Raw genomic sequence first — 25756 nt, forward strand, 5'->3', positions numbered from 1 at the left:
TAGACTATCATGCATGTGGACAAAACCATATACCCTATAACGCCAATAAATGACAAAAACATGTCGTAGCTCATCACTCGTTTATCGTGAATCCAAGAAAACGCTTTTGCTTTACTCGTAAAGATCCATGTCACCGCTTCCGTCCTCAATCTCCGCCAGCGCGTCATCCTCATCCACCATTTCCTCGTCTTCCTCCATTTCAACCTCGTGATTCGGCAGAACGTCGATGCGTCCTTCGCGCATGACCACCCGGGCAACCTCGCCGTCCTGGATACTTCCACGCAGGATGAGAACGGCGAGTTTGTTGAGGACCTCGCGCTCGATGATCCGCGCCAGAGGACGGGCACCGTACGCTGGTGAGTACCCTGCCTCGCCGAGATAATCTTTAACTTCCTCGGTGCACTGGATGGTGACGTTGCGGTTGTTCTGCTCGAGACGGCGCTGAACCTCGCTGAGGCGCAGGTCGACGATCTTGCGGATCTCCTTCCTGGTGAGCCGGTTGAAAATGACGGTGCTGGAGATACGGTTCAGGAACTCGGGCAGGAAATAGTCGCGGAGAGCGCCCATGACTAGCTCGCGGGTCTGAGGGTCAATGCGGCCGTCCTTGGTGGTCGGGCGCGAGAGGAACTCCGCTCCCAGGTTGGAGGTCATGACGACAATGCAGTTCTTGGCGTCGACGATTCTGCCCTGGCCGTCGGTGATCCGACCGTCGTCCATGAGCTGCAGGAGAACGGTGAGTACCTCCTTGGCTGCCTTCTCGACTTCGTCGAACAGAAGGATGGAGAAGGGCCGACGGCGCAGACTCTCGGTCAGCTGACCACCAGCATCGTGTCCAACGTAGCCGGGAGGAGCACCAATCATCCGGCTCAGCGAGTGCCGCTCCTGGTACTCGGACATGTCGAACCGGATCATGGCCTTGGGGTCGTCGAAGAGGAACTCGGCAAGCGCCTTGGTCAATAGAGTCTTACCGGTACCGGAGGGACCGCAGAAGAGGAAGCTTGGAGGCGAGTTGGGGTTGCTGAGACCGGACCGCTGCAGCCGAATGGCATTGGAGACCGAAGTGACGGCCTCCTTCTGGCCCACAACGATCTTGCCAAGGTACTTCTCCATGTGCAACAACTTGTCCTTCTCGGTGGTCTTGAGTCTGGTGACAGGAATCCCAGTCCAACGGGCGACAATCTCGTTGATCTGATCGGGTCCGACCGCGTCGGCCAGCAGGGCCTCGCCATGGTCGCCGTGTCGAGCACGACGTTCCTCGTCTGCCTTGATGCGATCGGCCTCGAGTCGCTCGATCAAGGCCTTAGTTTCGGGAATGGCGAAGTACTCCAGGTCGGCAGCCGTCTGAGTGTCGCCGGACCGTTCCGCTTCGTCTCTCTTTACCTTGAGTGAGTCGAGCTTGATCTTGGCGTCTTGGATCGCCTTGCTGCGCTGCTTCTCGCTTTCGTACTTCTCACGCAAGGGCCGCAACTCTTCCGTCACATTGGCGGCTTCTTGCTTGGCAGCTTCCAACCGGGCCTTGGACGCATCGTCCTTTTCCCGCTCGAGGGCATGGATTTCAATCTGCAGCTGGCGGAGTTTTCTCTCGAGGTTGTCCAGGGCCTCGGGCTCCGACTCGCGGGTCACTCTGACGGCGGCAGCCGCCTCATCGATGAGATCGACGGCCGAGTCGGGGAGTCGGCGAGCAGTGAGGTATCTGGCAGCCAACTCGGCTGCGGCAACGATAGCACCGTCCAGAATGTTAACACCATGGTGTACTTCGTACTTTTCCTTGAGACCACGGAGGATGGAGATAGTTTCAGAGACGGTAGGTTCCTTGACCAGGACCTGTTGGAATCGTCGTTCGAACGCTTGGTCTTTCTCGATGTACTTGCGGTATTCGCCAAGTGTGGTCGCACCGATACAATGCAACTGACCACGAGCGAGCATGGGCTTCAGCAGATTGGCGGCATCCATACCTCCCTCACCGCTCGAGCCTGCACCCATGAGAAGATGGATCTCGTCGACGAATAAAACAATCGTGTCCTTGGATTCTTCAATCTCCTTGAGAACGCCCTTCATTCTCTCTTCGAACTCACCCCGGTACTTGCTACCGGCAACCAACGAGCCGACATCCAGGGAAAGCAGCCTGCACTGGGCCAGATTGGCCGGAACATCGGCGTTCACTATACGACGAGCCAGACCTTCGACAATGGTGGTCTTACCGACACCGGGCTCACCGATCAGCACTGGGTTGTTCTTGGTCCGTCGACTGAGAATCCGGATGACTCGACGAATCTCCTCCTCACGACCAATAACGGGGTCGATCTTGCCCTCTCTGGCGAGTGCAGTCATGTCAATGGTGAACTTCTTGAGGTTCTCATTCTCGCCCTCAGCGTCGGCGGTCTTGGAATCTACCCGCCGTGTACCACGGATCTGTTGTACCGCTGTGTCGATCAGCTTGACATTGGGGATGTTCGCATCCGCCAGTGCCCGCTGCACCTGAGAATCTTGAACGACCGAGAGGATGAGGTGGTCAATGGCAACGTAGCTGTCTTTTTGCGTCTTAGACAGCTCGGTCGAAGAACGAATGACTTTGGCAAGGGCGGGTGAGACGCTCACTGTGTCGGGAGGAGGATCTTGACTCGGTAACCGGACAAGCAGCTTCATGAGGGAACGCTCGAGGAGCTGAGGGTCGCCATGAGCGCGCTCGACGACCTGGCGGAAGAGAGGAGCGGTGGAAGAGTCGTGAGAGGGATGTGCGGCAGTTTGTTGATCTTTCGAGTCATCTGGTGGAGGATTGAGGAGAGCAAGAGCGAGGTGAATCGGGAGGATCTGAGAATGGGCGTATTGCTCGGCCAGATGGCTCGAGTCCAATAACGCCTTGTTGGCTCTGTCTGTGAATTGAGCACCGTTCATTGTGAAACGGAATTGAGTGTCAGGTAATGATAATGTTGATGTGAGGGTATCTTTAGCACAAAAGAAGAGAAGAAAACAGCCTGCGCGGATGACCAGGGAGCTAGATATAGCTGGAGTTGGGTATCATCAGCCCATTCTTCGCAGTATCGAGAAGACTCTCTTGCCCCATGACGACACGAGTGGCTTCCACCGCCTTCCAGAACAATCGATCATTATCACGTGATACCACACAGCTGACATAATCGACACTTTTACTGTAACTAACTAGGTACTCCGTAGCTACGTACTACTCATGCAGGTGAATCCAGAGTTTGTTTGCTTATTCGATATTATTATAATTGACTGACGAGGTTACTAAATCAAATTAGATAAGATTACCATTGCAGCTGTCGGTATCTACTGAATAGAGCTGTCAAATGTGCCCATTGCTTGATAGTGGAGCCGACAGCCAGAAGCATTTGTGGATGCCTTGTTGCCTTTCTGCCCTATTGCCTGGTCCTGTACCAATCACAAGCGCGTCCTTCAACACACTCAACAGGACATTAAGGTATCAATGCGGTCTTACTGAGCGATCAGACCGTTTCTGCCGCTCCTATTCAACTTAAATCTGGCTGAATAGGGGATAGATAGAAGCTGAAAGGATAATGGAAAACGCCCGAAACTGCGTTCAGTGTCGAGTGACTCGAGTCAGTCAGCCCATTAGAGGATGATCCACCCCACGTTTGCCTCTACATTGAGGATAATAGGTACTTCTCTACCTCTCTAAGCTATCACTCGAATCTCAGATCTGTCCGGATCAAGAGGGTTTCTCTAGGAATATGTGGAATCGATACGGAGTACTCCATCGATTTGTTTCAGTTCACGAGTACCCAACCATGACGTCAAAGCGGGATTCTTTCTGGTTCATCGTCCATCCAGACCAGATACTGACCAGATATTCTCGGTCGACACTGTTCTCCTCAGCAATTCAGGGCAAAACAGGGATGTTCTTCTGCTTCCGACCAACGAATAGTCATGCTGGTGTCTAGGTACTTGGTATCTCAAAGAAGCTAAGGCACACTAATTGGCAGGAACAGAAACCGTCTCGCCTCTCAAACGCCTGCGGACTTGTTTTCCCCCACTTTTTTCTGCTTGATTTGTTGTGCAGGAAGCCCCTCGTTGTGGCCGTGGTTCAGGAACTGCATAATCCACTACTTGGTCAGACTTCGGAATTGTTCCTTTGACATACGTAGGAGGCGGCGAATCAAGGTAGACGATTCAAGAAAGTTGAGTGAGAATCGATTCATGCCATGGAGGGGAAGTGTGTAGATCTCAATCTGTTTGATTTTTATTATGTGGAGGGGTAGATAGATATCAACCCCTACATACGTGCATACATACATTGGAAGGATCAGATATCTAATTTTCCTGATGCAAGTAATCGATCATACAATCACAGATAGACAGACACTGTGAGATATCTCTCTGAAGTAGCTTTAGCCAAGTGGGTTCCATCCAACAAATAATAATCGTAGATTGAAGCAGCATCTCCAGTTCCTCAAGGCAGACCTTCTTATCTCGGACGGGCTGTAGCTAAACGTGGTTCAACCGTCCAGACGATCTCCATCTTGTCCCATTCCTATTACTATTATTATTCTTGCAATTGACTTGGTTATCCACTGAACTAATAGGGATTTACTTTTTCCGATTCAAAAAGAAAGGAAACTCGACTCTTCCCCTCATTCTGTCATATCCATCTCTCTGCATATAAAAGCTTGCTCATCTTCCTCTGGTCACTCCCGCTTCTTCTCTGCCTGAAGCATTCTTCGCCATCCTGACCGGACCCATCTGATCGTTGGATAGGATTATCGTTGACGCTTCTCTTCTTCTTTTGATTGTCCCTGCTGTCTCGATACAGTATACGATTGGAAAAGAAAAGGACAGCAGTAGACTACTACGCCGGTGGTGAAACTCCCTGGTTGAAGTAATACTCGGCTCATACCTACAAGCTGCTACCTTGGTTGTCATTTCGACTCCATTGATATGTTCTCATCAGAAATGTCGCAGAAACCCATTTTTGTTGCTACCCATCCTCGAGCATGCTCCACGGCTTTTGAAAGAGTGAGTACTACCCTCCTTGCTACTCCTTGCATTGCGCACAGTCTGGACGGACAAGTGACTGACCCTTTCATCGTAGGTCTTTATGACTCGCCGTGATTCTATACAATGTATCCATGAGCCCTTTGGCGATGCCTTTTACTATGGTCCCGAGAGGCTCAGTTCCAGATTCGCCGATGACGAACAGGCCCGTCTAGACAGCGGGTTCAGCGCATCGACCTACAAGACGGTGCTGGATAGAATCGAGCGTGAAGCTGCCGAGAACGAGGTCCGACCCTAGTCTTTTTTCCCTTTGTTTTTCCTTTTGTCCTCTGATTTCCTATATTCTACCTCATTCTCGTCCACTCGTAATTTCCCCGGTCATTCCGCCATGATGAGATCCATGGCCATGTCCGGGAGAAAACTTACACTCACCTCGGTTCTCTCCAATCTCCCTATAAAACGCTCCGTCAAGATGTTGGCCGCGAAATTTGGGTTTAATGATTCGCATGCACAAACCGCGACCACAAGGCGTCAGTCTTCGCAACGATACTTACCTGATGCAGGGAAAGAGAGTCTTCATCAAGGATATTATCCACTATCTTCTGCCCCCCGACGGCAAGCCCGCCAGCATTGCCCCCTCACTCAAGAGGATCAAGCGCGGCGTAGGCACCAATGGACAAACCACCGGTGAAGAAAACGGCGTGGCCAACGGCCACGTCGACCAGGGCAGCAACGGCCAGGACCAGACCGGCCAGAACGGTCACTCCAAGTCCCGGACCGGCGAGCCCTACCCGTACGACACGGAGCCCGAACCAGGCAATCCCACCGTGATGCCCAAGGAGCTCCTGTCGCGCTTCCACTTCGCCTTCCTTATCCGCGACCCGCACTTCAGTGTCCCCTCCTACTACCGCTGCACCATTCCACCCCTGGACGACGTCACCGGCTTCTACACCTACGACCCCCTCGAAGCCGGATACGACGAGGTCCGCCGCGTCTTCGACTACCTGCGCCGCGAGGGCCTGATCGGCCCGCACATCGCCACGCGCGAACAGGACGCCAACGAGCTCACCGACAACCAGAAGCCGCAGCCTGTTGTCCCCGGGCTCGGCGCAGGCCATGAGTCCGGCGCGGAGATCTGTGTCGTCGACGCAGACGAGATGCTCGAGAAGCCCGCCGCCATGATCGAGGCGTTCTGCCGCAGTGTCGGGCTCGATTACGATCCTTCCATGCTGTGCTGGGACACCGACGCGGACCACAAGATTGCGCGGGACGCGTTCGAGAAATGGCGCGGTTTCCACAACGATGCGATCGAGTCGAAGGGTCTGATGGCGAAGAAACCAGTAGCACTCCCTTTTCCCCCATTTCCTGTAAAAAGAAGAAACTGACCGTCCATAGCATTCTCCTAAATCCGAAGAAAAATTCGACGCCGAATGGCGCGAAAAGTACGGCCCCGAGGCCGCGGCTCGCATCCGCGAGGCTGTCGACCGCAACATGCCGGACTACCTGTACCTGAAGCAATTCGCCATGAAAGTGTAGGCTTGCGCCGCTGCGGAAACCGAGAAGGAAAAAGTGGGTAAATTGCAACGAGGAGGATTTAAGCAGTATTTAAGGTTGACACTTGACATGCCCTGCGATGATCCATGTTCCCCTGACGATGCCAACGACGATGATGAGATCTTAGCTCTGATGACGCCATTTCGGGATTCTCCATACTCCGTACTCCACGGAGTGTTTCTAGTCGTGTTTCTGATTCTGATTCTGATTCGTATCTTTGTTTGTGTCTGATGTCTTTGAGTGTAGGGAGTTTATCATACTGAAGGTCCACCCTTGTCAGGGTCATAGTCGTAACAATAGCTGTGTTAGGATATTCTGCACTATTCCGTAATCATTTACCCGACTTATTGTCACTAAACAGTATGCCAGAATCATACATAATGCCACTAGTACAGGCTGAAATACTTGACTTCATTCATCATACAGTGCTATCTATCCCCATTGACCCAGTATTTCTCAGGTCATCAAATGAACGCACACATGCCGTATATCAAAATTATAGAGTCAGAGCATGACATATGTATGTGCCAATGCCACTGCCAATGCCAATGCCAATGCCAACTGCCACAAAAATGCCACAGATCCAACCCCTCAAACCGCGCTGTAACCGCCTCTCGACCCGCTCCCTTGGAGCGTATTGATGACCCGTCGGAGCCAGTCCTGGAAAATGTACGGAATGTCACGGAGGGTGTCGCCGTGCGGGAGGAGGTCCCAGCCACGGGCACCGTAGCGGTTGTAGTTGAGCCAGGAGCCGAAAATGAGGTACGCGGCGACGCAGAGGAAGAGACTGTAGACAATTAGCATTAGCTTTTGATTGGGGGGAGGGAGAAAGATGAACATACATGATGATCAACCAAGTAAAGAACCCCCAATGGCTTGACCCGTCGCCCTTCCTGTCGCGGACATAATTGTCACACGCATACCGCGTCCGCCACTTCAGCTTCAACACGTACGCATCGTCGTCCGCGGGCCCGAAACTCTCAAACTGCAAGCTGCGCGAGGGGTCCGACCCGTCATTCGGGTCCGTCTTCTCCTTGTCCTTGTCCTTATCCTTGTTCTTGTCGCCTTCATCCTCCCGCACCACCAACCGCCGGCGCGTCTCCTCCTCCTCCTCCTCCTCCTCGCTCGATTCATCCTCCACAGAAGACAACCCCTCCAGACCTGACCGATCGGGGTCGCAGTGGAACTCAATCACCGCCCGGGCAACCTTCTTCTTCTTGTCCTTGTCGATATACTCGCCCCCCGCCATTTTTACCAGGAGCCCTTCCTGCCCATCTCCCTTCAGCCGCGTGACCTCGGCGTCCTTGCTGCCATGACCCAGGGGGTCCAGTCCGGCAATGGGGAAGGCATGGCCAATCTCCTCCAAGTGGTCCTCGGTATACTTGTACTGGAATCCGCAGACTACAGAGTAGAACAACAGTCAGCACTCATTCATTTTTTTCCCTTAAATTCAACAGGTCCAAGATGCCACGGCACGCACTATTCTTTGAAGTCCCGCACTTTAGATCCCCCCGGATCGAGGCCTTGCCGAGCGCCTTGCAGATGTCCAGCACGTAGGTCGTGTTCACGATGTAGTCTTCCGCCTTGTCGACATGGTAGATCGTGTGCACGCCGTGCAAGCCGGAGAGGTCGTACTTGTTCCCCTCTGCGATGATATTATGGCAGTCGAACGACCCTGACGCCGAGGCTAGACCGGTCAAGAGCGCGGAGGAGAAGAGCAAGGATGAGGAGAGGCTCGATTGTATTCGCATTGTGGGATGATGTCACGAGGGTGCGAGCGAGGGAAAGGCAGTGCGTAGCGTAGCGTTACACGATCGACGAGGCCGTTTATAATCGGTTTCGGTTTCTAAGTTCAGCGAGAGCGCAAAGATGATATTGTTGTTTGAATGAACGGTGATGCCTGTCTTGAAGGCAGAGCGTGAGGTCACGGACCAACAGTGTCACTGAGTCGGAAAACGCGATTTGGACCGGCTGTCTGGATTATACGATCGTAAAAAAACGTGTGCTTATGATGCAGTATACTAGAGAATAATATATGTAGATGAAATTGGTAAAGGGGAATCAAAGGATAGATTGCTGTGCTGGCTGGCTGGATGCACAGAACGAGATGGATGCGGTTTAATCGTGCTGTAGTTGGGGATTCGTTTCTCCGGATTGCGACCGATCGTTGCAGGACAGCTCCTATCACCTCGTTCCACAGCACTCAGGTATAAATGAAGTACACTGATGCTCAACGAGCTGGACGATTATGCCCTCGTAGCAGGCAACAAGTAGCTATTCTATCCAGCTCTAAATGATCCTTCTTGCGGAGGAGAGATGACAGGGAGCTGCTGATGATGTCACCCGACCGCTGTCATCCAGTTGTGTCGATATCTCTATCCTGACCAGACAAGAATACTAGAGAAGCCTATAGCCAGTTTTAGTACATCTGCTGCCTCCTAGACGTAGCCACCGGTATTTCATTTCTATGGCCTCGAAACTACGAGTAGACTCTCTACACGACAATGGACGCATCGCAGCTCCTGAGCATCAGTGATGCAGTACATGTCCAGGTCAAGAATCACAGCAATTCTCACCAGTCTGTACAAATCAAACATAGATCATAAGGCAATACTCACCGAGTACACTGTCTTTCTAAAACACTCCATGACAATAGACGATACCAAGAGTATACCATCTCATCTCGTCCCATCCTAACAGAACAGCCATGCTGCTATATCCTGCCCCGCACGGACCACCTCCCACCACAATCAAATCAATCTCCAAATCCACCAAGAATCAGATACTCAAGCCCTTTTAAGACCACCACCACAAAGCTCTCAACCCTCACTTAAACCCTAAGCCATAAACAAAATGATGAATCATCGCATGGTACGCCTTAAAAAATCCTAAGCCCCACCACCATCCCCAACCGTAGAAGCCAAACCTAACGCTCCCCCAGCTCAGCAAAGAAGACGAAGCCACAGTCGGCAGCGAAGAAAACGAAGTCCGGCGCGAGGACCAAGAGAAGATCAATCGGTTCAGCCGTCTTCATCAGCGCACGTCTGTGCTCGAGGAGCAGCTTAAGGCGAAGCAGGTACGTTCACGCTCATTCTCCGATTCTGGGGATGCCATTGGCTCCAGTTGGTGATACTGATGCTACGTAAATAGAAAGACAAGGAGGATCTAGAGGAGATTTCGACTGAGCTCGAGTTGGCGGATGAGGATGAGTTAGTCCCGTATGTATTTCCTTTTGTGCTCTGCTTTTATTCATGTACACCGTCAGGCTGGATGTTGTTGACGCATAGCAGGTACAAGATCGGTGACGCCTTCTTCCAGCTGCCTCTGGCAGATGCGCAGTCTCTTCTGGAGTCGTCGACTAAGCAGATTGATTTGGAGGTGTCCAGGCTGGAGGAGACCTTGGGAGATGTACGTGAGGAGCTGCAGCAGCTCAAGGTTGCACTGTACGCGCGGTTTGGACGCAGTATCAATCTGGAGACGTAAATTTCTACTCTTCTTCTACTTGCTCTTGCTTCTTCAAGAAGATATTCGGCTTTTGGTCAGCAGCAATGATGAACAGACCCGTCAACCGTTATGACCCGGTTGATGGTATAATTCTATGGATGTCACTATCTGCATGGATATTAGGATATCGTTCTGTATGTATACATAGGCAAACATATAAGCAGAAATTTGTCGTAAACCATTATCTCGTCTCGTATGTGGCCCAAACCCTCAATCCAGTCTTAGTACTGGTGAAGATAATACGAAGGCACCGACAAAATCCATTCGGAAGTAGATTGCTGCCCCGATTCCGTACCTCGCTCCTGCTGTCGCGGAGCGACTGGTCGGGAAGAGAGTATGTACGTGGAGCACGAGCTCGAATTCGTTGGCGACGCTTCATGCAAAGGGCGCGCTCATAACCCTTCTGACAAGCAGTCTTGTACAGATCAGATGATGCTCGCAATCGTCATCCGTGACTGAACCGAGTTCATTTCTTTTGGCGCTGTTGCTGGCTCTGCTGGCTCCGTTTTGAGAAGTACCGGCTCGGTTGGTTTCGCGGCCAGCGGAACATCCCGACGCTCGTACTCTTGCTGTTGCTGCTGCTTCTCCTTCAAGAGATATTCGACCGTCCGCTCGACCCACTCCCAGCCCTCCCAAGCGACCTCTGAACCTTCTCCGCTAGGCCAATCATTCCGGGCACCAGCGTGGGTGAACGATACTGGGCTGTCGTATTTTGGGGACATGGCCTCTAGCTGAGAACCAGCCTCACTGCCTTCCCATATCCAGCTGCCGTCACTAGTTCCCTGCATGTCACCAGACACATACGCCATCATTTCTTCGTCCCGCTCCAGAATGGCTGCATCACCCCGGCGCAACCGCTCCAGCAGGCATTTGAGGAAGAAGGTGATGTACCGTCCACAGGCTGCGTTGACGGTGCGCGAATCTCCAACCACAGCGCTGACCTGAACGCACACCAATGCCGCAGCAAATTCCTGACGAAACAAAAGCAAAAGCACACAACGCCAGATATGTGTACACAGCATCGTCCCGGCCGACGATGCAAACAATGGTCGCCAGTCATTATTCCCTGTACTCGAAGCATAGCGCATGCAACGGGAAAGAAGATGGGCAGTATCCTTTGCGATTGAAATGCTGTAGTCCAAAGCCGCCGATCGTACGTCGGGAGAGCAAAAGGGAGATATGTTATGACGGTGGAGAATGAGGCGAGCATTTTGAAGATAGCCAATCGGGGCAAGAGAGCGCGGATCGAGAGGTAAATCGGACTTCGGATGGTATTGGGGAGGAAAGGTTGCAAGGCAAGCGCTGAAGTGTCGTTCAAAAGTCTCAAGAGTTCCGGTGGAAACGGTGTAGCTTCGTAAGGTCCGAGTCAACTGGCCAATGGAGCGGACGACATGGATGGTGGCTAGAAGTGGAGTGGTCTGCTGGCCTTCGGGCACGCAAGCACCCTCTGCGATGTATTGCTCCTCAAACGGACAAGGAAGATCAACGTCACAATCTTGGTCGTTGATCAAAACCGGCTTCCCCATCTCCAGCGCAAGAAGCCTAGACGATAATGAGCATCGTTGCCTGTAAAGAAATCATTCCCAAAGACAAACCTGTCCCACGCGTACATCCCCCACCACACACGTCTTCTCATTTCCCTCTCGACAACTGGCCACGGACCGGATTCAATATGGAGGCCTAACTCCTGCGCAATCCTCACCGCAGATCCAATCCATACCCAGCTCGCTGATTTCGAATTGACTTCGTAAAGGAATATACTGACCAAGAGGGCACATCTGGCTTGATCAAGTGTGAAGTTATCTTGCCAGACATCAATGACCCCGCAAGAGATTTTGATGAACTCTTTCCCCTCCTCTTCTCTATTCCGATCCAATGTGTGCAGAGACCCGCAGGCAAACACACCGAAGAGAACTGCGGCCCATTCCCGAGGAACACCCACAAGGGATCCGTTGCGGTATACATTCTCGTATTCAACCATGAAGCTGGGCCAGTGGATGATTGGTAGAACACAATGGATGCACGAATAATACTGTGTGAGGAGGTGATTCGCGACCTCTTTCGGAGGGAGTCGAGGTGGATCAGCAGTCAAAAGCGACTTGGGGCCGGGCTGACGATACGGCCTAGGTACCTTGAGAATCCCCCGTCCGTAGTTTCGCAGATTGGCTCGAGCCTCGCTGAGATCCTGCAACACTGGCGCTTTCGGTCTTCGGGAGGGACGATATCCGATGTCGGGCAGCTTCAATTGCGGTTGTCCAGTGCCATCGATTTCCAAATCCATAAGATTATCCGACCTCAGCATACCCGCTCGCAGTTGCTGAAGTTGCTGTTTGGTCGACGAAAGTTGTTTTTCCAGATCCTGCACTTGTCTACTTGCACGTTAGAATCGCAGGACATTTCCGGACGGAAGAGATCGCCGTAGCCACGAACTTGATAGAAGACATGCGTCTATTTGTTTCCTTGGTGAACTGGCATCGCACTTTTCGATTGGTACATTCCGTACAGCTGGTCGATTCTGACGCATCACACTAGACAAGGTCAATGAATCCATGGTCATTGAAATTGTACAAAGAATGATTACCTTGACTTTCCGCTCGCGACAAGCATCGCAGCTCGGATCCTTCCGCCTTTGGCGATACGCCCTTTTCTGATGTAGATGACCCTGTTGATGGTGGTGACTATGATGATGATGATGGTGTTGCTGCAGTGGTGGTGGCTGCTGCTGCCCCACCGCAGATGCAGTCGGAGGAAGAGTTGAGCCCCCAGATACAGATCCATTGAGCGAAGAGACATCCGAACGGATTGGAGGAACTTCGGCGGGAGAACCGCTAGACTCATAGGAACGAGTATATGTCGAAGTTGTCGAAGGTGGTTGTCCCAGAGGCTGTAACAGCTGAGCCATTCTCAGTCCGCTGCCGGGCCTGCTCGGCGGAGCGGAACCTAACCCCGCGGAGGTTCCCTGTGGGAAAGGACCAGAAGGAGAGGTCACTGACTGTACTGGAGGTAACTCATAACGACCACTCTGATGGTTTGGGCTAGCCGGAGAGCGGTAATAATGCGTCTGCATGGTTCCTGAATCGCAACATGAAAAGCCAGTTCATCAGGGGAGTTGGTGCGGTGTCTCGCTGGAAAAGTGCGTGTGTTGTCCACGTTCAAAGTGGCGTCCGTTGGGTTGACTTGGCTGCACAGAGGGGAAGACAACCCTAGAGACAGATTGATGATGGAAAGCTTATAGAGCGAAGACTTGGTAGTGTAAATGAAGTTTATTTCTGAAGGCGGAAAGGGTTGAGACAACACAAGAGGGTAAGAAAATCAAGAGCAATCAATGCAAATAATAATAAATAATAATAGTTGTAAAAGGAGCAGAAGAAAAGTAAAAAAAGACTGTCAGTCAAAAAAGGAAGTTGACAAGGTCAAGCTGGCTGTGGTGGCGAAAGAGTGCAGACGTGTGCAACGGCAATTAAATAATGTACCTCGCACTGTCGAATAATAAAGACAACCAGTTCCTTGGAATAGGTGCAAGATTAGAGTTGGTGCGGAAGGGCAGACGTTATGGCCATTTGGTGTTCACGTCGTCCTCCAATCTTGAGTGTCCAAATTGATAGGATGACAGACTGCGGGGAGAAGCCAAATAGTTAGTGGTGGTTGTCAAAGTTGAGGCCATCCTATTGATCCACGGATAGGCAGCCGAAATGTGTACTCTAGTTGCCGAGGTCTGTGATTTGCTGCTCAGGGGAACGTGGAGGATTTAAGTACTGGGCGATCGAACATGCTATTAAATTAACCCAAGACAAATTTAGAGATCGATACCATATGACAAGGACAGAAGCGGGAAAGAACAAGCGAAGAAGGATCGGAGAAGTAATTAGCAGACTACTGACCAAGTAGTAGACAAGGATCCTTGGATAATGGAAACATTAGTTATGATGCTAACTCTGGAATAGGGTTGCTTCCTGGTCAGGATAAGACCAGATTACATTGACACTGGCTACCAAATAATATATTGATCTTTGCTGACATATGAAATACAACAATAATGACTGTGCGCTTCAATGATCAGGGTAGTATTCTACCAGAGTATCTAGATGTCTTTAAATGACAAGATCGATTCAATGAAGAGGGGGGAAATTATAATCATAATATTATGAGAATCATATTAATATAAAATGATGGAATGGAAAATATCAGTGCGCAGGGTCTTGTGGAAAAAAGAAACTTCCAGGAAGCAACTCCGAAAACTCTCTCGGCAGACCGCAGACCCCTGTTGAGAGAGCAGAGCCAGAGCATGGCTGAAACAACGCCAGTTCACACCAAAATAGCACAGAGTAGGCTGAGATCTCAGGAGGTGGAGATAGGGCCGGTTAGACAAGGAATTTTTCATGAAAGAGCATGCGATGGTTTCTTATTTGCTCGCAGACTCATACAGTCTACATCTGCGAAATGTTCCCAGTAACCTCCTTCGGCATCTTTTGTCGGCTTGGCCATGCTATGATACTACTACTATTGGGCATGACGATCGTATGGTCCTATGGACTGATATTGGCTCAATGTTCCAAAGTGTATTCCTTACTCCTTAGTAGTCTAAATGTTGGCATGCTGCTAACTAGTAACTAGCATGATGAAATCCCGAAGTCTAGTTGACCATGAGTGGAGACAAATAAAAGAGATTAGGCCTCTGTTTTGATTATTGACAAGGCTAGCAAGTAGACTAATTTCGAAGTGGTATCCCGAGATCGGCAGTGGCAGTGTTGAGTGCAGTTCTCTTGCCATGTTATTCACTCTAAATCCAATGTCTACCGTAGTATAAGGTACCTACTCTTTTGGATAAGATCTCTGACTTCAAGAATGAGTATTCGTATGCGAGTTAACAAGGCAAGCGGGCCTGTAAGGTATCTCACATCCGTGGCAATCATCTCCTGGGCGATAGTTCCCTAGATGATCATCACCAAGCCTGGAGTATGATATTAGATAAGCAGTTGAATAAGGCAAGGTACGTCAGCCAAAGTATGGTTCTGTCGAAGGCTCAACCGTTCAAACATCAAAAATAATGTTTAAAAGGATCCAAGTGGTCCGTCGAGTTAGAGACGGGCTGGACGGAATGTCATCCAGAACATTTGATTCGTCCGCTTGATTTCTTTTCTTTTTCGTCACCGGCGAAGCTGGAGTCCGTGCTGTGCTTATTCTCCGGACACTGGACAGAGGGTGCTCTCCTGCTTCAGATACCATTACGAATCTGTATTTCTGAGTCATGATCGTGCGCTCAGCAGATCTGTCAGGATAGAAGGCAGACGGCTTTTTTTCTCCCTTGCGTAGTTACAGATGGGTAAGCTTTGGCAATCTATCAACGGCCGCCTCGGACTACCCCCATTGCTGAGCTCCATGGAACCTTAAAAGGCTGAAAGGCCTAGCCCGGATGCTGAGCCGGGAGGTCCTGTTTTGGATACGGACTAGTCTAGAGATTTCATGGAAACGACTCTTGAAGTTTTGAGGGCGTGGCGGCAGCAAATCGAAAGGACCTGACTAGTACTAGATAGTAAGGTCGATACGTGGCTCATAGTCTAAGTACAATTTTCGTGGCTTTGAATTCAAGTCCAAAGACTCCCCTAGGTATCTAATGCTTAACCAATAATCCGAGCGTTTCTCGAGGGGGTTCCATTATTGTCGACCCCTGCGTTGTGACTGGTCCAAAATCCGTGTTTCGACCGAGTTACCCCCAGGTAGTACCTCCTCTGCCACAGTGCCTCGTGTTGGTGGCTTCGCCGATCAATGACAATAGCAGTAAGCTGTGCGTTGATACTAAGGTTCTTCCCTCATTGCATTCACTCCTGCGTCGATCCAGCTGCTCAGCCGGCAATGCTTTGGGTGCGCTACTGAAAGCGGAGTCCTCTTATTATTGAGCCCTTCGTGTCGTTCAACCATCGCCAGATTTCATCATCGGAAAGAGAATGGCTGAATGAATTTGATGAATTGAAATACGCAGTGATCTTCGATTACAACTTCAAAAGGGGTAGATCATCTTGGAATACTTTTCTTATGCATAACCTGCACAAAATGGGGAGAGAAGAGAGGCGGAAAAAATACCCGTATAACAATAAACCTAATCACCAATATTATTGCTATGCATCCTGTAGGCTTATGGAAGGTACGGAGTACAGCTTGGCGGCTCGTGCATTGCTTCCCAAACGCCTGCTACATCTAGCTGCTTTGATGCCCGTTCCGGTTCGTCCTTGTGTGACACTTACCATCTGAAACTGTCACATACCTCACTCACACGCCATGTTTGCCTTGCAGGGGGCCCTTTTCTCCTGCGTTGGACTATACCAGCTACAGAGATTTTCATATTATTAATAGGATGCAGGTTCTTTGGGGGCCGGCAGACCCTCTTCTTTCCCTGTCGATGATGTGGAATTGAAGCGGTCAGATTCATAGGAGAAGATCAGGAACAACAAATCTTGACACCTCGGCAAAAACGCAATCTTTGTCGCATCATCTTGACAGCACTAAAAAGCAGAGAGGTCATTTCCAACTTTCATTCGGCACATTGAGTATCCTTTTCGGTAAACGTCAACGCCATGGGCGAGGTATGACTCCAGTGGCGCCGTTCAACGGCCAAATAATACCCGGACACGAGGGCGACGAATATATCGTTGTCGACTTGCCATGGAGAGACATTGAACCGCACTGAACGCTCACTGGGAAATTGTACGGAGTGCTCCATACACAAATAATGGCTGATAGGCTGCACACCCTCATTTCATCACCAACCTGTGAGATACGACCTTCGGCTTCCGGGTCGCTTAAGGTAGCTTCATTACTGGACACCGGATCGCTTTCCAGGGTGGAGTTAGCCTAAACTTAGCAGCCATTTACCTCGTGTGCCCGTCACAGCATTTAAGGAGCCGACCCAATCAAAAAGCATTGAAGGACCCACGGAACTGTTGCCGCACGGGAGACATGGAATCAGACTCTGGCGTGTTGCAGCATGTTTGATTGGACATAACAGGCTTTCGGGCTCCACTCACATGCGGTGTCTCCCACGAAAAGCATGAGGAGGATGAGGATTTCAGACACCGGTACGCACCGATTCGCAGGTACTACGAATCCACTTGAATGACGGCTTGTTGGAAAAGCTGAAGGGTGAGCAGTTTTCGTCATCCCAATTTCAATAATAAAGATTTATTTCTTCAAATTCTTCAAATCTCGGATATTAGTTATGGAGATCTAACAGTAAATCCGATAGATCGATCCTCCGTAGTAGGTAGACGGTAGAGCCAACTTAGCCAAGTGCAGCACTCGGGGATTTCCGCGTGGTCAAGAAAGGGGCGCACATCTTATCCCTGACTCTTTGTATCCAACAGATTCAACTTCCCTTGGCTGCGCTTTTCATCCCTGCCGTAAACCTCGGTCTTATGATCTCTTGTCCACAGATGCGGCCATTGCCTGGAATCCCCTGAACACAACGGTCCACGTGGCTATGCATTGACCTTTGAGCTGTGGCTTTGGCCCTCGAGGTCCGTGGTAATTAACTATTTCCTCGTAAAGGATATATTTCCAAGACATTGCTGTGTTTACTCTTATCTATCGACCGAGAGTCAAATAAATGGACTGTTGTCAACTACTTGACATCCATTGGTCACGCGACCGTTTGTATCTCAGTATGGAGTATCCTTGCCGCCTTCTCTATCTCTCATTTGAGCTTTGATATTGACCAAGAGACACTACACTAGCACCTCGCTTAGAGAACAAAGAGTGCAACATACTCAGGTTTCAGAGACGATGCTAGCCGACCTAATGCTACTTGTTCGCCAGGGGCCACGTCGGCCATGCTCGTGTCAGACATCAAGTTGATGATGATTACTTAATTCCCTAGCATATGAGACAGCGATCCACTCCCTGATCCCTGCTGGCTTGGCTCTTCGGAATCGTTGCCGAATCGGTTTCTTATGTTCCATCAGTCCGTGTCCGATTCACTTCTTTTGGACATATGCACCGTACAGGGTGACAGCGTCACCGACCAGAGAATCCTTCTATCCTATGGACGACACTCCATGGTTGGCCGATGGCGTGCCATTCCGTCGCTCATCGCGGTCATGCCGTGTCAACATCATACAACCATCCCTTACATCAGACCCATGTCAGCACTAGTCTGACCTGTCGTTCCCTTCGAATTGCAAAGCAACTTGACAGTTAGACTGGATCCCAGCAGATGCGTCTCATGTTTACGGAGCTGAGAGTGCAAAGCCCTATCGGAACTCGGAACGCAGGCAGCAGTAGCTCCGGGGCGGGCCATCTCATCCAAAGGATCACTATCCGAGACATTGATACCGAATCTACTCACTCCTAAACCAGATTCAGATAAAGCAGATCACAACCGATGCCCGCTAACCTTGATTACCATTAATATGGAGAAAGTGGGCTCCGAGACGAATTAATCCTTGAATATATCATGATTCAGCCTGATGGAGATTGTGTTTCACTGCATTACTCCGTACCGATACGGCGATAAGCACATTAGACCATTTCTGGGTATCGAAGTCTCAACGGGAGGCAGTAGAATAGTGACCAGCTGACCACAGACAGTCACTACTCACCGCGGACCCTCGGTTAGAACCGTGAGACAAGCCCCATATGCGTGCCACATAAGGCAGCATTAGTAGCATGCCATCTTATCATGGCAATCCAGAAATGCAGATTGGAGACAGACAGCGACTGGAGATATCATCCAGTTATTTTGGATTGATTCTTCGTCTTCTCCCACCTATCCATAATTACCTCCACCAACTTACTCAATCCCTCCATCTCCTCCTCAACGGCCAACTCGAGGGCCCGAGGATCGATGCTACAGCCCACGTAGACAGGGAGGCTCATCCGTCGGGCCAGGATCTTGGCGACTCGGGACGTATATTCCTCCGTCGAGGGGGAGGAGTATAACACAGTTGATATGACCGAACGGGGGGAATGGCGCTGTCATGCGTCATCGACTTATTCGAAATGATAAGATGCATATCATCGTTTGAAACAAATGCCGGCAGGATATGAATTTATATCTGAAAGGAGGGAAACTTACATCAGGCATGGCGTAGATGAAACTCCCCATCGGCTTTAGCGACCCTCCAGGCTCGCCTGGCGTCGTAGTAGCTAGGAATACTGTGACGCATGTCTCTAGGATGGTCAAATGGACGTGTGCGGTCGTATGGAGTGCTTTTGGTAGTGGGAAGGAGATCTCTTGTGGTTTGTAGGCCGGGGTGACAAGTTCAGTCTGTGGTGCGACCGGTTGTGCTGTTGTCATGTTGAGAGTCTGAGATCTATCCTTACGGCTTGAATATATCAAATAGAGGTACGTCCTGAGATTTGGACGAGTATGGTGTGTGTCTGGCTAATGTATAGGAGTAGATAAAAGAAGGGCGATGTTTGCGGTGACAACTGATATGTCGCCGACAATGAAGCACCGCTTTCTGGATGTTTCCCCGCCAAACAGGGCGGGTCCACGTATTTCACCACTGCAGTGTGCAGACTGCAAAAGAGAGTTCTTCCAGACTCTGGATATCCCAACAGCACATGTCAGTCGTATAAGATACTAGATCCGATAAAACGCATTGAAGTTGCAATGAAATAGTTATTGCGCTTGTGAGGCTTGCGCAATTGGGAGCCAGACCAGAGACGAGTTCCTCCACAGGACTTCAGCCACAATGGCAACTGAACTACAACAAAATGATCAGGTTGATGACTCGGACGACGTTCGAAGCTGGTCCGGGGATTTTGATCCTCTGGCAGAACCCGAAGAACGACGGGTTCTCTTTGCTACGTTGGATTCTTTCAGGTGTGTGAGGCTATACAGAGGTCGCCAGAATCTGTGATCATTTCGATTCGAGATGCTATGGCTTTGATCTTCCATAAAGATATCATACTGCTAATTCTACAGCCATAATTGCTGACATGGACCAGGCAATATCGGAGAACGGCACATATGAACACTACACATCGCCGCCGGCAAGCGTTTTATGCTCTTCCATCGTCGCACTGGCAGATGCTGGCAGAGCCCCCGTTCTCCCTCTTGGACAACTTCAACCGCGTAGATGACGCTATCGATGTCAATGCTGACATCGCGGACTCGATTCTCGCGACAGGCCTCGCGTCTTTCGGCCTACCAGCCGATCCGGATCCCAATGATCCACAGCAGAACTGGCACGGCACGGCCACGTCTTCAGATGTCAACAAGGCGCACTCAACCATCCGTCAGTTCTACCGCGACTGGAGCGCCGAGGGGAGAGCCGAGAGAGAGGTATGCTATGAGCCTGTTCTCCGTGATCTGCGCGACGAGTTCAAAGCCCGGCACTCTGCCGGGGACGAGATCCGGGTGCTCGTCCCGGGCGCCGGCCTGGGAAGATTGGTGTTCGAGATCTGTCAAGCAGGCTTCGCCGCAGAAGGCAACGAGATCTCATATCACCAGCTGCTGGCCAGCAGCTGGGTTCTAAACCACACCCGCGGTCCTCAGCAGCACGCCTTGTACCCGTTCGCGCTGCACTTCTCCAATCTCCTGTCGCGCGAACAGCAGTTACAGAAAATCATGATCCCGGACAAGCACCCTGCAACAGTCATGATGGAGGCTCAAGCCGAGGACTCGGCGCCATTTGGAACAATGAGCATGTCGGCGGCGGATTTCGTCGTGCTCTACAACAATCCCTCAAACAAAGAGGCGTTCGATGCCGTGGCTACCGTTTTCTTCATTGACACGGCCCCGAATCTCATTCGCTATATCGAAACCATCCAACATTGCCTCAAGCCCAACGGTCTTTGGATCAATCTTGGACCCTTACTGTGGCACTTTGAGGACGGTAGTAACAAGGGCCATGGCAGTGGAAGTGATCACTCTCAGGGCATCGGAGAGCCGGGGAATGTGGAATTGACAGAAGAAGAAGTGTTTTGCCTTGTTGAGCGAATGGGCTTCAGCATCGAGAAACGGCAGTCGGTGGAAAACCGACCCCTGTGTGGTTATATTCAGGATCCAGGGAGTATGCTGCAGAACTTGTACCGGCCCTCGCATTGGGTAGCGCGCAAGAAGACAGAAATCAAAAATTGAAGTAATGAAAGAGGATTTCCTCTCGACGCACTTGAACGGATTGTGAAAATCTACGACTCGGAGGTCAAGCGTCGGTTTATTGCTGCTCACCACCGTCATATTTTACTAGCACGTAAGACTACTGGCTCGCTTCACATATATAGTACCTAAGGTACATGTCAGTATACAGAAGGCAATACGTACCTGATGAATGCTTGAGCCTTGAGACTGGGAGTCTGGTATTTTGGATACGGTATCACACCATACGAAACACAGCCTCCGTACAGAAACAACGATTCAGCCGCAGACAAACTAGACAAACAAAGAAAAGGAACATGGCTTAGCAACTCTAGCGCAGTGGCTGGGTTGTGGCTGTTCTGTGATTTCCCACAAATCTACAGAGTGACATTTGGACGGTTTACTCGCATTGACAGTGGGCAATAAGGAACGTGATTTCTTTGTACACTATCTATGAGTGAGAAGTGCGTTCAAAGTCGCAATGGAAGTGGATGGTTAATGAACCTGAGGTTGGGAGATGGTGGTTTGACGGACGTTCTCCACTTTGGCAAGGCAGATCGCTCGTATCCTGATTCTCGATTCTCGGATTCAGGACCGAAATTCTCTCCACTTTCTGTTTCAGGAACGGGAGAGTGTTGGATATCTGTGGAGCATTAGGACTCTTATCATCTCATGCTGGATGGATTATAGTGGCAATGCTTGCGAGTGTATTGATCGCATGTTCTCCATATTAATAAGGCTTCTATCAAAACGTGTCACTCATATGTGATAGGATACCAGGCAGATTCCTGGCTGGTGGTTGAGATGTATGGTAATGTACAATACATGACAATACTGACAACCAAGGGACACTGAGTCGGGCCCGGATTCCCATATCCATGGCGAGGAGAGCTGTCAATCGCAATGCCCTCGACTGGGAAAGAGATGCTAAAGATAGAAAATATGATTATCAAACAAAAGGACTCGATATCTTCAAACTTCCAGATAAATGCCGAAGCAGAAACTGTGGCATTGCAGAGGATATATTAGTGACTAACGGCTGTGGCCAAGTGCTGGAGCCATAAGCAAAGTCAGTAACAATAAGCATCCATTTGCATGTCATCTCATCGATTCATAATAATCACTTCCAATTTACGATTCAATCAATATTGATGAAGCATATCGACTCGGGTAGTCTTGATGATCCAGCACGTCAAGTCTACTGTGACGCCTCCACAGTGTCAGCCTTGCCCCATGCAAACTAAATCACGACAGTTGATCCCTTGATTCCATTCATCCAGCCTTGCTCGTGTTCCTCCATCATTATCATTCTTCCTCTTCCTCCACCCAAATTCTGCCTAACCCATCCAGATTAGAAAGCTAAAAAAAATTCTTCAAACAAAGGAGTTGTTTGTTTCATCCGCCCTTTGCAAGCACTGGCTTTCCTCTCTCCATCACCGGCTGACTCGGTCTCTTTCATTGTTTTCCTCTTCCCCCCTCTCTCCCCGCCCCTTCTCCCTCTCCCTCGCCCTTCTCCTGAACTCCTTCTTGTCTCTTCTTTTCGGGTTGCCTCCGTCACAGGTCATTTCACATGGACCTGATGAGCTCACGATTTAAATCCTTCGGCTTCAAACGCAATAAGAACAACAGTAGTGTCTCCGTCTCCGCTACCCAAGTCGCCAGTCCCAGCCCGTCCACCCACACTCTTGTCGCCCCGCCTTCAACCGCCACGTCCCCCAGCTCTCCGCCTTCTGGCCATAGTTCCTCATCGACCAGTCTCCCCATGAACAATCAGAATACATTGGGTCGCCCTCCGAGTTATACTTACAACACCGCGGGGCGGCCAACCAGCCCCATGCCGCCCGGTCAACAGTTGGGTCATCACCCGCCCCCATTGAACACCAACGTGCAGTACGGCCATCAGCCTGTCCAACCCATGGGCGCTCCGCCTGGGTATCCGTTGCAGCAACCTGTTCCACATGGAATCCCTCCTTCGTTGCCGCAGCCTCAGTATAACGTACGGAACCCCGCAGTCGAAGTCGAGGGTGCTGGTCGGAGCAAGGCACAACTGATTGTTGGTATCGACTTTGGTACAACATTCTCCGGTGTCGCGTTCGCCTTTGCGACCAACAATGAGGCTCGCGAAGATATCATCACAGAATGGCCTGGGGCAGGAACGCATACCAAGCAGAAGGTGGGCGCTTAGAACCCTGTGGAGACATCGCCTGGCGCTTGTTGTTTCTGACTATTTGAATTAATCTAGATTCCCACCGTCTTGTACTACGATCAATATCAGAAGGTGGTAGGCTGGGGCCCGGACATTGCGGAGGCTCTGGCACCCACTGGATACCCGAAGACCGGCGTGCAAAAGGTCGAATGGTTCAAATTACAGCTCATGCTCTCCGGAAATACTTATATCGACCCCATCAACCTTCCGCCTCTTCCTCCCGGCAAATCGGAAATCGATGTTGCTGCCGATTACCTCTTTAAGTTGCGACAAGCGATGCGGGCGCAATTACAGAAGACTCTTGGTGAGGTGTTTACTCGAGAAGAGCGCAATATCCGATACTATCTCACCGTGCCTGCGATCTGGAATGATGCGGGGAAGGCAGCGACCAGGGCGGCGGCCCTGCAGGCTGGATTTCTGCGCGACGAGAACGATAATCGCTTGACGTTGATCTCGGAGCCCGAGGCTGCAGCACTGTTTTGCGCGAAGACCGGTCTGCTTCAGCTCAAAGTTGGGGATGCGATCCTGATTGTGGACTGCGGTGGAGGAACGGTGGATCTGATCGCGTACGAGGTCGAAGAGGAGCAGCCCTTCAGCGTGGCTGAGTGTACGGCGGGTTCGGGAGATTCGTGCGGTTCGACGGCTCTGAACCGGAATTTCAGCAACATCCTGCGGGCCAAGATTCGCAAGATGAAGTTGCCCGACGGTTCGAGAACCGCGGGCAAGGTGTATGCAAAGTGCATTATGGACTTCGAGAACCGCATCAAGGCCGATTTCCGCAACAATGGTCAGAAGTGGGCCGTGGATGTTGGTATCGAAGCAGACTTCCCTGAGGCTGCCATCGAAGAGGGGTACATGACGTTTACCAATGAGGAAATCCTTCAATGTTTCGAGCCTGTCGTCAACCGCATTCTCGAGTTGGTTCGGAACCAGATCATCGCGATTCAAGCGCAGAATCGATCGCTTCAGGTAGGTTCATCTCTGCGATAATGAAATCCCACTGACGATTTGGCAGAACGTTCTTGTGGTCGGCGGATTCGGTGCCTCGGAATATCTGTTCCAGCAGATCAAGCTCCATGTACCGCCTCAGTATCAGTCCAAGGTGGTGCGACCCATGGACTCGGTTGCCGCGATTGTCAAAGGAGCCGTGACCGCAGGTATCACAGAACGAGTGATCACCCACCGAGTGGCACGTCGTCACTACCTCATGGCCACTCTTCAACCGTTCAAGGAAGGCTATCACCCGGAACAATACCGTGTTCCCAGTTTGGACGGCAGAGACCGGTGCAAGTACACACGGCAGATCTTTGTACAAAAGGGCGAGCGAGTCAAAATCGGCGAACCGGTCAAGGTCAGCTTCTTTCGACAGGTGGCGCCGGGCGCGACACTGATGTACGAGGACATCCTGTACGCTTGTGACGAGGATGTCTGTCCAGAGTACACCAAGGATCCGCGTAAGTGCTTGAATTTCTTACTGTGACCAGTGACGTGGACTGACGTACGATACAGGCATCAAAGAGGTTGTAACCCTGACGTCGGATCTATCGCGCAAGAATCTCGAGACCGACTTTGAGCGCATGGACACGCCACAGGGTACATTCTACCGGGTATACTTCGACATCTACCTGACGCTCGACGGTAGCGAGTTCAGTGCCGAACTGGTTTGCCAGGGTGAGGTCATGGGCCGATGCCGAGCCAAATTCCGGTAGACATTACGACAAAAAAAAAAAAAAAAAATAACGAAATGATTTTGTCACGAGAGTGGGTGGCATGGATCCTTGCGTGTCATGGCTATTGCTACTCGCGGACGGACTATAAGAGCCATTGGCCGTTTTCAAATGATCCAGCGCGTCAACTGATGAGTGTGAATGGATGCGGAGTCTATATCTTTCTCTTTTATATGGCATGTGCGGAGCCACTTGGAAGATTCTGATGCTGGTATATGATGTGGTCATGTCCTGTTTGTTTTCTTCTTACCTAGATACCTCTATGATTTTTGACGACTTTAATTGAACCTGAAATAGTATATGGCTGAGCCTCGGATAAGAATGAGTCTAGTATATTAACAGTAGGTCCTGCCTAACCCTCCACCTTGGGTAGAGGCACAGGTTGCACAGGTTGCACAGGTCAGGAACAGGGATACCCAGGCCACACTGCAGACACCGTTGACAAACGTGGATGCCAACTAGAACCATTGACATATATAATGAGATAATACTCCAGGTGGATTAGTAGCAGTGGTCGAGTGACCTCATGCCTCTCTTGCATGACACTGACATGTCGTTTGCACGTGTCGGCCATCCGTACGCATCCAGATTGAGTGTCCGCGGGATCCAGGTCCCTGAGGTCAAGGTAGTGGTGCAGCCTGCATCTACCGTCTAGTCCAGATTTAATGATGCGTCAGCAATGATGAAAATCAGCTGATACAAAATGTACCCATG

General features: G+C 50.7%; 8 protein-coding genes across 8 annotated transcripts, besides 4 other annotated features; 4 read left to right on the plus strand and 4 right to left on the minus strand.

Moving 5' to 3' along the window:
• Window positions 1–111: 111 nt before the first annotated feature.
• Window positions 112–2895, minus strand: NFIA_010150 (ATP-dependent Clp protease ATP-binding subunit; the record flags this gene model as incomplete). Its single annotated transcript, XM_001264230.1, has 1 exon — window positions 112–2895. The coding sequence occupies one exon, from the start codon at window positions 2893–2895 to the stop codon at window positions 112–114; it is 2784 nt and encodes a 927-aa protein (XP_001264231.1).
• A 2037-nt stretch (window positions 2896–4932) lies between these two features.
• On the plus strand, window positions 4933–6510 carry NFIA_010160 (uncharacterized protein; the record flags this gene model as incomplete). Its single annotated transcript, XM_001264231.1, has 4 exons — window positions 4933–4995; window positions 5072–5260; window positions 5538–6314; window positions 6370–6510. The coding sequence occupies 4 exons, from the start codon at window positions 4933–4935 to the stop codon at window positions 6508–6510; spliced, it is 1170 nt and encodes a 389-aa protein (XP_001264232.1).
• Window positions 6511–7053: 543 nt separating this feature from the next.
• Window positions 7054–7094: a microsatellite.
• Window positions 7095–7119: 25 nt separating this feature from the next.
• NFIA_010170 (autophagy-related protein 27) lies at window positions 7120–8279 on the minus strand (the record flags this gene model as incomplete). Its single annotated transcript, XM_001264232.1, has 3 exons — window positions 7120–7315; window positions 7371–7929; window positions 8009–8279. 3 exons carry the CDS (start codon window positions 8277–8279, stop codon window positions 7120–7122), a joined length of 1026 nt encoding a protein of 341 aa, XP_001264233.1.
• Window positions 7628–7651: a microsatellite.
• Window positions 8280–9381: 1102 nt separating the features above from the next.
• Window positions 9382–10011, plus strand: NFIA_010180 (tubulin-binding prefolding complex subunit GIM3; the record flags this gene model as incomplete). Its single annotated transcript, XM_001264233.1, has 4 exons — window positions 9382–9399; window positions 9470–9604; window positions 9679–9746; window positions 9819–10011. 4 exons carry the CDS (start codon window positions 9382–9384, stop codon window positions 10009–10011), a joined length of 414 nt encoding a protein of 137 aa, XP_001264234.1.
• A 446-nt stretch (window positions 10012–10457) lies between these two features.
• Window positions 10458–13099, minus strand: NFIA_010190 (transcription factor domain-containing protein; the record flags this gene model as incomplete). Its single annotated transcript, XM_001264234.1, has 4 exons — window positions 10458–11574; window positions 11628–12401; window positions 12463–12560; window positions 12614–13099. 4 exons carry the CDS (start codon window positions 13097–13099, stop codon window positions 10458–10460), a joined length of 2475 nt encoding a protein of 824 aa, XP_001264235.1.
• Window positions 12681–12736: a microsatellite.
• A 5651-nt stretch (window positions 13100–18750) lies between the features above and the next one.
• Window positions 18751–19321, minus strand: NFIA_010200 (proteasome assembly chaperone 4 family protein; the record flags this gene model as incomplete). Its single annotated transcript, XM_001264235.1, has 2 exons — window positions 18751–18996; window positions 19100–19321. The coding sequence occupies 2 exons, from the start codon at window positions 19319–19321 to the stop codon at window positions 18751–18753; spliced, it is 468 nt and encodes a 155-aa protein (XP_001264236.1).
• A 400-nt stretch (window positions 19322–19721) lies between these two features.
• On the plus strand, window positions 19722–21112 carry NFIA_010210 (carnosine N-methyltransferase family protein; the record flags this gene model as incomplete). The annotated part of the gene is made up of 2 exons (XM_001264236.1): window positions 19722–19852; window positions 19978–21112. 2 exons carry the CDS (start codon window positions 19722–19724, stop codon window positions 21110–21112), a joined length of 1266 nt encoding a protein of 421 aa, XP_001264237.1.
• Window positions 21113–22679: 1567 nt separating this feature from the next.
• Window positions 22680–25024, plus strand: NFIA_010220 (Hsp70 family protein; the record flags this gene model as incomplete). The annotated part of the gene is made up of 4 exons (XM_001264237.1): window positions 22680–23282; window positions 23352–24284; window positions 24331–24769; window positions 24825–25024. The coding sequence occupies 4 exons, from the start codon at window positions 22680–22682 to the stop codon at window positions 25022–25024; spliced, it is 2175 nt and encodes a 724-aa protein (XP_001264238.1).
• Window positions 25025–25417: 393 nt separating this feature from the next.
• Window positions 25418–25442: a microsatellite.
• The last annotated feature ends 314 nt before the right edge of the window (window positions 25443–25756 follow it).

The sequence above is a fragment of the Aspergillus fischeri genome, genomic scaffold (genome assembly GCF_000149645.3).
Source record: "Aspergillus fischeri NRRL 181 1099437636249 genomic scaffold, whole genome shotgun sequence".
NCBI lineage: Eukaryota > Fungi > Ascomycota > Eurotiomycetes > Eurotiales > Aspergillaceae > Aspergillus > Aspergillus fischeri.